The 13,700-nt window shown below is 36.7% G+C and overlaps 1 protein-coding gene across 2 annotated transcripts; it reads left to right on the top strand.

Moving 5' to 3' along the window:
• Window positions 1-213: 213 nt before the first annotated feature.
• Window positions 214-5,723, top strand: LOC110851330 (mitoferrin-2). Of its 2 annotated transcripts, none has more exons than XM_022099070.2 (7): window positions 214-554; window positions 3,340-3,568; window positions 3,656-3,712; window positions 3,801-3,988; window positions 4,080-4,128; window positions 4,235-4,398; window positions 4,556-5,723. In XM_022099070.2, exons 1-7 carry the CDS (start codon window positions 423-425, stop codon window positions 4,697-4,699), a joined length of 963 nt encoding a protein of 320 aa, XP_021954762.1. In that variant the 5' UTR covers window positions 214-422; the 3' UTR covers window positions 4,700-5,723. The 2 variants fall into 2 exon arrangements, with proteins under 2 accessions (XP_021954762.1, XP_021954761.1); XM_022099069.2 differs by having other exon boundaries at window positions 216-554; window positions 3,641-3,712.
• Window positions 5,724-13,700: the final 7,977 nt, after the last annotated feature.

The raw sequence follows: 13,700 nt of genomic DNA on the forward strand, positions 1-13,700 counted from the left end.
TGGTGGTGGCTACTCTGTAATAACCCCATTGCATGTGAGGGGCCGTGCAAAACTTCGTCCCCACTTCATCTCCATGGCCTCAACTCGCAAATTGGAGGAGGAATCAGACATTGCGGCCGAGTGATGAAAATAGTTAGGTACTGGGCACCGCGTGGGGCAGTGTGACTTGCCAAAGTGTGCTTGCTAGCCCGCTGCCATGAATCAGCCGTGGTGGTGAGAATCAGTTTTAGTGCACTTTTGCTGCTGGACTTGGTTGGTTGGGTGGTAGGGTTGGGTGCTGCTCGATAAACGATACACGATAAATATTTACATCTTCTATTTGATCAGTTACTAAAAAGAGGAGAAGTGTGGTGGGTGCGACGGCGACCACAACGACGACAACAACCCCTCCTCCCCTCGTACTTCCAGCCAGCATCGCCACGATGACGCTCGCCCTCGACGACACCGACGAGTACGAGTCGTTGCCGTCGGGCAGTGTTATCACTCACATGATTGCCGGGGCCATCGCTGGAACGGCGGAGCACTGTGTCATGTACCCTTTAGATTCGGTTAAGGTAATTGATGAAATTATGGATCATCTTCATCTCGTACATTTCATTCTTTCTTGGCTGTATCGGGGGCATATTGGTGATGGTGGTGGTGATAATTGTCCAGTCCCGTCTCTGCAGGGTACGCCGGCCACGCAGCATATTTCACATATCGTCACAACCAGGAACCGGAAGCCAGTTTGAACCCTATTGTTGCATTTCTTGAGTGACACGAAGAACTGGGTCATGTTTGAGTATACGGTTCGATCAGGGCATGGCTTTTCGTGCTAAAATCAGTTATTGGTAAACAAATCCAGGAGGAATTCATAGGAAAATTGAACGAGGTTACATAATGTCAATCACACTGCCTTGCAAATTGAACAGGGTCATGTAATCGGTCAATTTGTGATGGGTGAGGTGAGTTGGCAATGTTTAGGGATGTATAAATTTCAACGAAATAGTGTGATATTTTTTTCTCCTAGCTAACCAACATTCAGTATTATCATATTATTATTATGTCACTGTCAGGTTCAGACTATTAGACAGTGGACACACAACTGTTGGAATATGTTAAAAGCAGATTGTCATTATTCTGATGATTTCCATTAATAGTATTGTCTTCTTGAGTGAGGTATACTTTTATTATTTCGAAATATTCACCGGATGGCAGCGAGTTTGTGATGAATGATCTGAGCACCTTCATATAGACATAGGCCCGGTTAGAAGAGGTATCGTACTTTAGTTTAAATCAAGTCGACGAGTATACATTTGAATGGTGAGCTGGTGCACATGGGTTTGTGAAGAACGTCATAATCATCTGCAATTCAATAGATTAATTCAGAGTCCACACATCATTCAGTGTTACTATTACTACAACAGCAGGCATGGGATTGATATCAGAATAAGAAGAGTCAGTCAGTGGGGCATACATTTTATTAAGCCATCACCAGCATCACCATCATCATCATACAATTTTTAGTTAAAGATTGGAGGATGGGTTAACTGGCTAGTTCTTCTCCTTTATCTGTCTGGATAAACTAAATTTTGGGCTTATTATTATATTGCCTTTTTCCATGATCAGCAGGATAAGTAGGTGTACTTTGGCAATAGTTTAATGGTCTCAGAGACCCACATTTACACATCAATTGATAAAAAGAATTCAGTCTTGAGAAGGACTAATTAATTCATAATGTAATATATTGTAAATAATAAGTAGGTAGCTAGGAAAAATGGGTAGTATGATGGCATATATCTTTTCTTCTCAAGCCATGATGGGGATGAATGAGTGCAAAACTGATGTGCAAGAATTGATGGCGTCGAAGGCCGCTTTTTTGTCACCCAAGTTCATGCTGACGGTGACGAGTGGTTGCAATACGTACATACATTTAATTTTCGCTCATGACATTGGATATTGTAACTTGCTTTATAAACTATGTATATGCGTTAGCCACGTAATACTAGTACTACTAGCTTAATAGTAGTTTTTATATGGGAAATGCACAGGTAGATTTGCAAAATCATGATGGACACTTCAAAATTAGTGTCGCGTGAGATTATATATAGAATATGCTAAAAGTGATTTTACTTATGAGAAAGGTGAACATGGGCAACTGATTTCCAGGCATTGTTGAAAGTTTTTAATCATAATATTTATTATTCTTGGAAGCTTTGGAATTCTGAGCCATTAAATCGGTTGCGTGGGATAGCATGATCATAAGGGTAGGCGTCCCCGCAAGTACCACGTGTTAAGTCATAAGTTAGGATGTGACTATTATGTTCCTATGTTTGAAATGGCAAATTCCTCTGCATATTTTCCTTCCTAACGTCTTTATGGAATTTCGGACTCAATCATTAATGTTGTTTCGTCACAATATGAAACGTTTTAAGGAATAATAGTTTTTGCTTAATAATGGTTTACTATTTAGGCTTCGTTTTTTAACAAATTGGTTGATTGGTTGATGATGATGCGAGATAGAGAGATAGTCGATGAGTCATCATTGTCCTGTGATAAACTTATCAGTTGTATTTAACTCATTTATTTGAAGACGTACATTTTTAGGTACCACACAATTTTTGAATGCTATAAATTTTACGAGCGTTTGTTGGTCGATTCTCACGTAAATACCATTGGCGTCTCAAAACTTGAAATTCGACACTTTTTATGTCCTCATTGTCCTGCTTATCATGAAAAAATAAAATACGGCCATAAAAATTAAACTATAATTAACCAAAACAACCTGAACCATTCATCTAAGATAGATATTATCGATTGTTTGAAAATATCACATCTAATGTTGACCAGGCTGCATAAAAATCACAACCGTGAGAACGCGAAACCGTGAGAATGATTACTGAAATATAAATAGTGCTTAACGGGAAATATTTATTTTAATTGCAAATTGATATGTATAACATTCAACAAGACATAAGATAATTACCACGATGAAGAATGCCATTGATGATTCATGGTCTGCGTGCTCTTAATTATAGATTTAAGGTTGGTGTCAAAGGTGTCACATTATAATGGTCAAATATATAAAACACGTAATACACATTGACACCTCTGTCCGACGTAATAATAAAAGTCGTTAAATCAGTCAATAAAATCCGGTAGCCAAAATAGTCTGGAAGAAATGTAAAATGAATGCATGAGCCAAGTCCATTAAGAAATTATGTATTGCAATCTGACCTGTCGTTCTCATTACTGGAACCAATTATGTAAAAGGTTAACGGCTTTGGAAATCGGACCTTAAGTCGGATGATGACGCTGATGGAAGTAAAATGTCTAACTTTATATTTCTGGAAATTTCAGACTAGGATGCAGAGTCTGGTGCCGACGCCGGGGGGCGAGTATCGAGGAGTAATGAACACGTTGACCCAGATGGTTCGCACAGAAGGCGTCTTCCGACCGGTGCGCGGCATGAGCGCCGTGATGATTGGAGCGGGACCTGCTCATGCTTTATACTTTTCTTGTTATGAACGAATTAAGGAAATTCTGGCAACCCACACGGCTGCTGCCGGTTTTAATAACTTAATCTACGGTGAGCTGCCTAATATAAATTGTACAATAAATGTAACCCTGTTACTAATTCCGTGTATTAATATCACAACAGTTTTCCCTATTTCAGGGGCCGCTGGCTGCCTCGCAACGCTGTTTCACGACGGAATCATGACACCAGCAGATGGTAAAATCAAATTTATAATAAATATTATAACGTTTTAAAGGAATAATTCGTCATTTTTAACAATTTATTGTTGCATCTTTTTTTATAGTCGTGAAACAGCGTATGCAAATGTATAATAGTCCATACAAATCGTGCTGGGACTGCGTTAAAAAGACTTATCACACGGAAGGCGCACATGCATTCTACAGATCATACACAACACAACTAGGAATGAATATCCCCTTTCAAAGTATCCACTTTATGGTCTATGAATTTATGCAGAGGATAACAAATAAGGTAAGTTTTGACACACTACGAATTTAAAGTTTGTTTTGTACATACCTAACGATTTTTAACATTGCTCAAAATTGTGATTAAATGTAATTAGGAGAGAAGGTACAATCCCAAGGCTCATATGGTGTCTGGAGCTATGGCCGGTATGTAATTATAACGTGCATGTATATGTAATTACTTGATAGATGATTGACTAACATGAGCACATGGACAAAGGTTGTTTGATATAAAAACTATGACTATTTTCAGGTGCTATTGCTTCTGCTATTACCACTCCATTAGATGTTTGTAAGACGCTTTTGAACACTCAAGAGAGATCTGCTCTGAATACACTGGGAAGGTCGCAAATCAGCGGACTTGCTGTGGCCTTCAAAACCGTTTATAGGTTGGGTGGTCCCAAAGGATATTTTCAGGTATGTCATGCCAGAATATTACTCATTATTGTAACGATGGTTGTTTATTAGAGAAAAATAATATGCCTACAAGTGCAGAGTTACTTTGTTGAATTTACACAAACAACTCCTACGAAGACAGTAATGATATAATATGATATGTTTCTAAATTGTGCAGGGGCTCTCTGCTCGTGTTTTATACCAGATGCCATCAACTGCTATTTGCTGGTCAGTTTACGAATTTTTCAAATTCGCAATGGGTGCTCATGAGGTGGAAACTCCCCCTGCTGCTCCTTCATCCAGTGGACATGTTATCGATTGACAATAAAATACGACCCACGCAATTGTTTTCCTAACTAATTAATTAAATCAATAGAATCTATAAATATATATAAAAAATATAGCTAAATATATCTACGTCATGACTTCGAAAATAAACGTGCAGTGTGGATACCCCCTTCATTACCGATTTTTATGTATCTTACCTGTACGATATCCTGAAAAGTTCTCATCAGGCAACCGTACTGGCTTATTTCAATCCTATTATCGAGATAATATATTTGATGAATTTCCAATCTATGTTTTAGATCAATGTCTTTTTGTACAATTCATCATATTTTAAGCAGTATGTCCTTGTATAGCTCGTCTAGTTTTCAAATGCGGAATTCAATTATTTCTCTCTATCTATCTACACGTATTCATAGGGTACTTATGATTAATTCTGTTTTTAAGGGATCCGCCTTCTATGTCACTCGTAAAAGTACCCAGTGAATAAACTATTATCATATAGAGTCATTCCTTACTCGACATTGACAATCTAGAAAAAAGGAAAGCAAATTCTGCATTATTATTTAGCCATGATTAATTAAATTTAGGCAAGCTTCGAAGGTAGAAATTAAAATCGTAAATTTTGGGTTGAATATATTTAGTAAATATTTGTGTTGTCAAAATTGTGCAGCAAGCCCTCTGCCATTTGACATGTTGAGTTCAATTCAATGTCAGAGTCCCCACTGCGATTAAGGAATTGGTCGTGAATTGTATCAGCCCCCAACCAACCAAGGTCTTGATTCATGCCACCACCTTTCCACACAAATGTACTCGTATTAGTCCTCTCGTCGTCGTCCTTCCCATCTTGTTACGTAATGATATATATATCACGAACTACACTACTTGAGCAACCCATCAGAATATATTTTTAAATCCAAGCCAGCAAGCCAAGAAAGAAGGATTCGTTACATGTATGTACACCATAAAGAGTTGTTTAAAAATGTGTGTACCTGAAATGTATGCATGATTTAATAATAATCTTTAATAAAATTCATGTGTGAACTTATTATAAAAGAAAACTTGTAGAGAAATTTTCTGTAAAAAAAACAGTAACATTTTAATAAGCATGTTTTTTTATTGGTACGGTCGATTACTTGTAATAACGTGCATATTGATTTCTTCTGTCGTACGTATGTATGTATGATGTACCTACCTGAAAAGGGTGCTCAGATTTTCTTTGACTTTCTCCGGCATAATATTTTACCGTAATATAAATGTCGTACACTTTCACATACAATGCATATTTCTGCCTCGGCTCATTGCTTTTCAAGAAACTTTCTTCCTTTTTTCAGATCGGAACTACGGCGCACCAAAGTGAAAGCTGGGTATACACATATGCACATACATACATGTGTGAATCTATAGTTCAGTTTGTGAGACTGAATTGATCAAGTGTGTAAATAACAACAATGAGAGTAAAAAGGAGTATGTAAAAAGCGGCGAGTAATACGTATTTGGGTCGTTCCTCGTTCGAAATATGGGTTAAATTCATGCAAAATATTGCAACACAATTGTAAATATTTAGTAGCAGGCGGAAAGACAGGCACAGCGGTGAATTTCTCGCGTTCTTTTGTGGTATCCTTGTAAAAAGAGAAAGCTCTTTTCTCTCGTCTTTTGCAGATTGTGCATACTCTTTTTCCTCAATTCTTTTACTTGTATATGTTGATGATGATGGTGGTACAGCTTCCCTCCCACTGTACTCGTACATCCTTCTCTCTTACTTTGCAGGATTGCTTTCTCTCGACAAATGATATTTGCCTTTGACTGTCACAAAAGTTTAACTGTTTTTTCTGAAAATGTTCCTCTGGAATCAAAAGAATACTAAGGAAATGAAAGGATGAAACGTTGTACGAGTCTGAAACTCGTGTTGTGAGTCGGGGGAGGATTGTTATTTTTGTTTTTTTTTCAAACTAATATATTTGAATACAAAATTTGTAAAATAGGTCACAAACAGCCTGTTTACGTATAGTTGGATGATCAAGAGGAAGGAAGATCATTGTTTTTTTGTGACACAATTTGATAGGAAATAAAGACTTTGAAGGTAGGCAAGTTTATGCCTTTTAACAAATTTGGAGGAGGAAAAATCAATGTTATCTATTAGCAGCAGCTAACACCGGCAGATTATACTCAGGCGACCTTTTTGTTTAGGTAAAAAACGAGAATCTATTAACTTGACATTATTCAGATACCTGGTTTATAATTGAAAATAGTTGCGAGATTGTTATTTTTATCGAACTTTACGTAATTTTGCCCACCTTATGAAACTCTAGCCGTCTTCCAATTATGAGGAAACATTTCAGGAGCAGGAAACAATAGTGACGGCTCAGTTTACTGGAAGGCCACCTTGATGTGTACCGTTTCAAGCCTATGCCTCTGAGAATATACCCATCGCCAGGGCGTTCAAAATTTTGACATTTATTTGCACAAGAGATTACCACTACTGCCCTTAAAACTAAAACTTGTTATACCTTTGTAGTTTAAATTTAGGCATTATTATACAATCGCAATATAGCATTCTGTTACTCGTAACTTTTACATGTATAAATACGTATGTATTAGTTATCAAAAGTTAGTATATGTAACCACCAAAAGTTCTTCCCCTTTTATGTAGGTGGATGGATAACGATACTGACAAATTAAATAATCATGAGTTATATGTAGGGTAAGTATTAGATATGTTGTTACTGGAGTTCAGGGTTTGAACTGTGATAATCGTACTTTGTGATTTACATAGATGTGATTTGTAATTTTCACACCCTGTGATTTTTTAAATTACTGGGGAGAAAGTGAAACAACTTCTTTAAAATGCATTCTAGGACAAACCCAACTTTATATTGGGATTCAGCATGAAATTCTGAACATTTTTCTATGCGACTTGAGCCGATTAGGACAAAGTTCCATTTTACATTTGATTTACATGTTAAAGATGAGAGTTGGTCAATGCACATTGAGTAGCGATAGCACAAAGAAAAATAACAGCACAATGTGATTGTACAGATAACCACTGTGATTTGACTATTTAAACCTTACTAGATTTAATTATTTATACCCGTAAATGTAGAATTATATAAAAAAAACTTTCCTAATCTGCGCTAACTGAGGTCAGGGCCAGGTCAGATAATATGTTACTTGTTGTGCATTACAGAAAAGCATTGCCACCTTGTTAGCCCCATTTTCTGATCTAATCTATACTTCCAATCATTGAATGGTTGACAGTGCAGATAACGAAATATGTAACTGGACAATTGTGAGACTGGAATCCCTGTAATGAAATCAATTTAGGTATAATGACAACGAGTATGTAACCAGTACGCTGTATTTTTGTGCTATGCTGCCAAGGTTTGCTTATCTTGATGAAACCTTGTTGATTTCTTGACAGCACTCTCCAACAAATGCATACATCAGCATTATGTACGTAGGCGACTCACTTTCTCAAACTGTTTCGCCAGAGATACGTAATACCCGATAAGGTAAACGTGCTCATAATAGATGCGTCAGATACATAATACATTCATAATATTATACTTCTTCTTGCACTCTTACGTTCTTGGCTGACACGGAATTGGGTTCAATATCAGCACATTACATCAAAATTATGAAGTTGACTAGACGTCTTGTTTCATAATCTTAGTTCCAGCCTAAGAACGAAGGAACGGAAGTTACAAGAGTCTGCAAGAGAGATGAACTATTATGAATTTCGTCCTCCGGCATAATTTACTCGCTCGCTCCTTGGATGATGATGACTGATTCGCAGCAGCGAGTTTTTACTTTCTTAAGAAATTAAAGTAGCCTGTTGATTTTTAGAAGCGTATAAAACTTAACACTGCATCAGGATCAAATGCATACATACGTTTGTGCATTTAGAACTCACCGTATTTGGATGCCAGTCAGACGGGCAGACATGACCTGGAGAAAGCGGGTCAGAAAAATTAAGTGTATCACCATGGCCAAATTATAGCCCGGGGAGACAGAGATGGCTAGTTATTGAGAAATGAATGAATATATATGAAGAATGAGCACACACGTAGCTTTTAAACGTACGTTTCAAACCATGATCAACTTTCTTTGATCCCATTCGCTCATCCCTCAGGCTCAGGAAAATCACTTAATCCTTTGAGAAGAAAGTCAGCAGGTTTGGTGATGTGGCTGAATCTCGTTTGCTTTCTCCTCGCTCCTTCTTCGCTCTACACCTGATAAGAGATGAATCTTCCTCTAATGTGCCATGAGAAAAATGTCGTTCACAAGATTATCTAATTTGCTCATCGTACCCCCATATTTTTTGTCTCATGTCAACCCATGAAAAAATAAAAACTAATCCACCTTTCTTTTGCATTACGGTGTGTATTTTTGGATTGCCCACTCTACTTCTTTTCAGGTCACTGTTGCAATAATAATGATTTATTTCGTCTCAGACAATGACAATTCTCGAGTGGTTGTTGCATATGCAGTACTAAAATATACAGAATTTTTTAATAGTGTATTTAATTAAGGACTAATTCAGGTTCAGAACAAATATTAAAATATTTTCACAACTTTATGGCAAAAGAAAAAAGTTGTGTATAGTTTGTCTATTGTTGAGTCATTTTTAAGCGAAACGAGCAAAGTAGCGTATTATGCATATTGTACATGCATGTAAATTCCTCCAAATAGATTTAGGCAATATTTTAATTTATAGTTCAGATTTTAAAGCGTTATTCGTATTATTTATTCACATAAATCTTAATTTAGAAAAAAATATTTTTAAATTGTTATCGTGTGTTACATCTTTTTTGACCAAAACCTCAGAAAATTTAGTCCATTGAGCTTTCTACAATTCACGAAAGCTAACTGTCGTTCCATTGCACTACTAAATCACAGTCTGACAATCACAGTCGTTATACACTCAACATAGTCCAAGTAAGACAATAAGTCTATTAATCGTTGAACAGCAACCTCAGCTATTTTTGACCAGCTTTTGTGACCTGATTCTCAAGGGTTTAAAGCTTTATGTAATTATAAAATGGGGTCTAAAATAAATCCAAGTATATTAATTTCAATCATATATCGTGACTATAATTTTACATGCACATAATCATCATGACTATTAATTCCCGTTCCATACATATTCAATTTCCTCAGACTACGTAAAGATACACAAATCGATTTTACTAACCCTGGAGAAGTACGGCAAGAAGAAGTCAAGCTTTATCATTTCACAAAGCAGTTCAAAGCGTGGTTAGTTCTATTGTACTTGCACGATCAAATCCAAGCGAATGTGAATGGGACAGTCACTCCATGCGGCTCGGAAATCGTATGTTATGTCACGACGGTTTTGCTGGGTGATTTCCCTGTGACAAAGTAATCTCTTACATATCCAAGCCAGAACCAAATCGTTTCCTCAGAAATATTACTTCAACTTCAAATGACTTTTATATAACCAGGCGGCCAGACTACCTACGTACATGCATATGTATGCATTTCGTAAGATCTGCTAATTTCAGAATGGAACAAATCATTGCAACCGTAGAATATGACGTTTTGTGACGATTTGTTGATCCGTTTTTATGTCAGAACTCTTTCCGATCAGGTGTAGGAGTGAGTAATAGAATTAATCCTGACGACTGTGGTCAATTTAGTAAAATCTGCTGCCACATTATTATTAGTATTGTTATCAAACCTTGCTAGTTTTCCAAGTGAACTTGAAAATATATGTAACTTTTGTTTGATTTCTGTTATGTCTAGATTTAATCTTCTCCGGTGATTCATAATCTCCGGTGTGTTGTCCAGACGGAATGACATGACTTCATCTGCGATCAAAATGTGTGAAATTGATTATGTTCCTCGTATGATGAATACTCGGAAAGACGGAAATACGTAGGTGTTTTATTATTGATTTTCAAACGATATGTTCCGCACTGTTTGTGACCAAACTTTTGATGAAATAACAAACGTCAAATACATTTAAGAGGCTGTGATTTTTTTCAGCTCTGTGGGTTAACATAAACACTAGCAATAAATCAGCAAACTTTACCTCGACGGAAAAAATGTCATATTTGCAAATTAAATACCCTAGTGTGATTTAATTTTTAATGCTGGAGGGGCAATCCGTGTCGCAGATTTATGATTGTATGCTTAATGTTTACGATGAAAACTGCCAAGCACAAAGCACAATATAAATTGGGTCAATAACTTCAAATGATGGCGAAAAGAGGTCATTGACAAAAAAATCGCCAGGACGCTCAAAATCCGTTTCCTCCACAGGAAACCTTCAGAAACTAGAGAACCAATAATGAGAGATCCACGATTGAAACTGTCCAATTTAGCTGATGAGATGGGTGTTCAAAAACCAGCAATTTGTTCCATGTTAACTGAAGACTTGGGTATGAAAATGGTTTCCGCCCATAGGGTACCAAAATTGTACTCTCCATCCCAAAAACTGGATCGAGTCGACTTTTGTAATGAAGATTTTGACCTTTTAGATGAAAACTGGAACCTGATTTATACTTCAGTAGTTGGATATGATACTTGGGTTTACTACTGTGATAATGAGACCAAACTATAATCTATGCAATGGAAACACAGGGGGTCACCGCCGCCCGTGAACGCAAAAGTGCAAAAATCTACCAAAAAATGGAAGATGACCATTTTCTGTGAAACCTAAGGTACCCTCCCTATAAAATTTATTGCCTGAAATACTACGATAAATGTGGCATCATATGCAGAAAGCCCGAAGGAGCTGCATGCTACGGTTGAAAAGAAACGTGGGGTCAAAGAAAAGAGTTGGGTGCATCTTTGACACGACAACGCGTCACCAAATACCTCGCTGGTTTCGAGGGATGCTGCAGACGAAAATCGCTTCACCGTCATAAACCACCTCCCGTACAGTCCAGATTGGACCCTTACTGATTATTATTCGTTTCGAAAGTTGGACACAAACATCAAGGGGAAAGGTGATAATGAAATCAAATCGTAAATTTTTGAGTATTTTCGAGGTAAATTTTACTGATTTACTGCTAGTGTTAATGTTAACCTACGGAACCGAAAAAAATCACAGCCTCCTAAATGTATTTGAAGTATGTTATTTCGTGAAAAGTGTGGTCAGAAACAGTGCGGAACATACCTTTTGAAAATCAATAATAAAACACCCACGTATATTTGTTTATGTTCGTCTGAGTTTAAAGGTGAGATGTCAAATTGCTACAAAAATGGAGTGAATGATGCAGACTTGGGTCCTGATGCATCACCGTCTGAAAATTGGATCAGGCGTAAATGGTTTTCCTCTGCACACATATGTGCAGTGCCATTTTCTATTTTAATTTAGCTATGTGGGTGATGAAGCCATAATGAAACCTAAAATATCAATCGTATAATACGATTCGTATTGATGGCTTAAATATTAACCCACGATTGTAGCGCTGTCATTTACTCGATTAAAGACAAGAATTCGTCACCAGCGATTCGAAATTATTAACTTATGATTTATAGATAAATTCGTCTACAGGAAATCTATCAAAACCCTGGTGGCTGTGTACCATATTCTTATTTTACGACGACTTCAGTTCATATTGGAAAGTAAAGTCTTCCTCGTGCAGAGTACCTTCAGGAAATTGAACATCACATGCAACTTGTGTAGTCAGCCATAAAATCATTGATCGCTATTTGCCCTATTGCAAAAGTCAATGTCGCTGGATGGTGGGTGTAACAAAACTTGCATATAAAAGTGCCCAGTAAGGTGTGGGAAAACCTGGCTTCACTTATTTTTAATGACAGGTACAGTTTCCCTTTCTGTTTTCTGCCATAATTAATACACGTTTTATTAGTGTACACACACTCGCGAAATGGCCAAAGTTAATTCGAAGTATTCACACCACTCGTATATATAAAACTTTTCCCAGCGTAACCAATTTATGGAGGCGAACGAACACAATATCCGCGACGGTAATGGAGGTTTCCTTTATGCGCACTTTATTACGAGACAATTGTTTACGTTATAATTGAGTGGGCGCTTATATTAACTTCTTGGAACTCATTGAAAGTTTGGGTCGAACGAAAGGAATACTCCATCAAATTTTCAGTGAACATGATCCAACTGTTATTTCAACTAATTTGTACATACGATATCATTGATTTTCTACCCTCCCACAGATTTCGTGGGTGCTTGTGGGAAACTTGACTAAAATTTCGTAAGTTTAATGCCACCTCGCCACGTGGGTTTTAGAACAAATTAAAGTTTTAATGACGTCTATCTTCTTGACTGACTGACCTACTACACATGTATGCATGCTTAGTTGCATAATCCTCATTATGAGGCTAAAATTATGAATGAAAGTTTCATTACATAGCTCCCGTGACACATACTGTGGTGTAAAAATAGACCAAAACAAGCATAGTTTTAGCAACTGAAATTAGTACGAGAAATATTGCATAAAAATACGAGACTAAAATATGACTAGTAATAATTTGAGTGTGATTGGTGCTTATCTGTGTAATGATTTCTTATATTACGGCAATAACGATTTTAGCTCAAAAATACAGAATTCAGCACAATTTTCTTTCTTCTTGGCTCCAACATAGAATATATAGCTAAAGGTCATAAAGACAAGACTACGTTAGTCAACGACAAGGAAAAATACATACCTAGAAAAATCGCAAAATATTATGTTTTGGTACAAGGAAGATGAGGCCGATTTATTTATTTGACCTTTGACCAATGTTATCAAATTAGGAGTTACATAAACTTTCATTTTACAGAAATTACATATTATACTTTTCTTCCTCTTGTAGAAACCAGGCACACATCAAGTAACGTTGTGGGAAATTTCTTACAAACTGAATGAGCCTTGTGGTTTTGTAAAGGAATTGAAGTTCAGAAAATGATTTTCGATAGAAATTGAATGAAAGAACGATGATTGACCATGATTCAGATAAATGCTGAATTGCAATTATGTACATAAGAAATCTTTTGAGGATTGATTTCAGGAAATTCGTTTCGAAAAATTGGTTAATTTGCTTATTTC

This window comes from Folsomia candida, unplaced genomic scaffold (assembly GCF_002217175.1).
Source record: "Folsomia candida strain VU population unplaced genomic scaffold, ASM221717v1 Fcan01_Sc006, whole genome shotgun sequence".
In the NCBI taxonomy this organism is placed as follows: domain Eukaryota; kingdom Metazoa; phylum Arthropoda; class Collembola; order Entomobryomorpha; family Isotomidae; genus Folsomia; species Folsomia candida.

Excerpts from the sequence above, each read along its gene's own strand:
- LOC110851330 (XM_022099069.2), top strand. The coding sequence starts at position 423 with ATGACGCTCGCCCTCGACGACACCGACGAGTACGAGTCGTTGCCGTCG. Across the intron at positions 555-3,339 it reads ACCCTTTAGATTCGGTTAAG|ACTAGGATGCAGAGTCTGGT; the intron begins GTAATTGATGAA and ends TGGAAATTTCAG. Across the intron at positions 4,129-4,234 it reads GGTGTCTGGAGCTATGGCCG|GTGCTATTGCTTCTGCTATT; the intron begins GTATGTAATTAT and ends GACTATTTTCAG.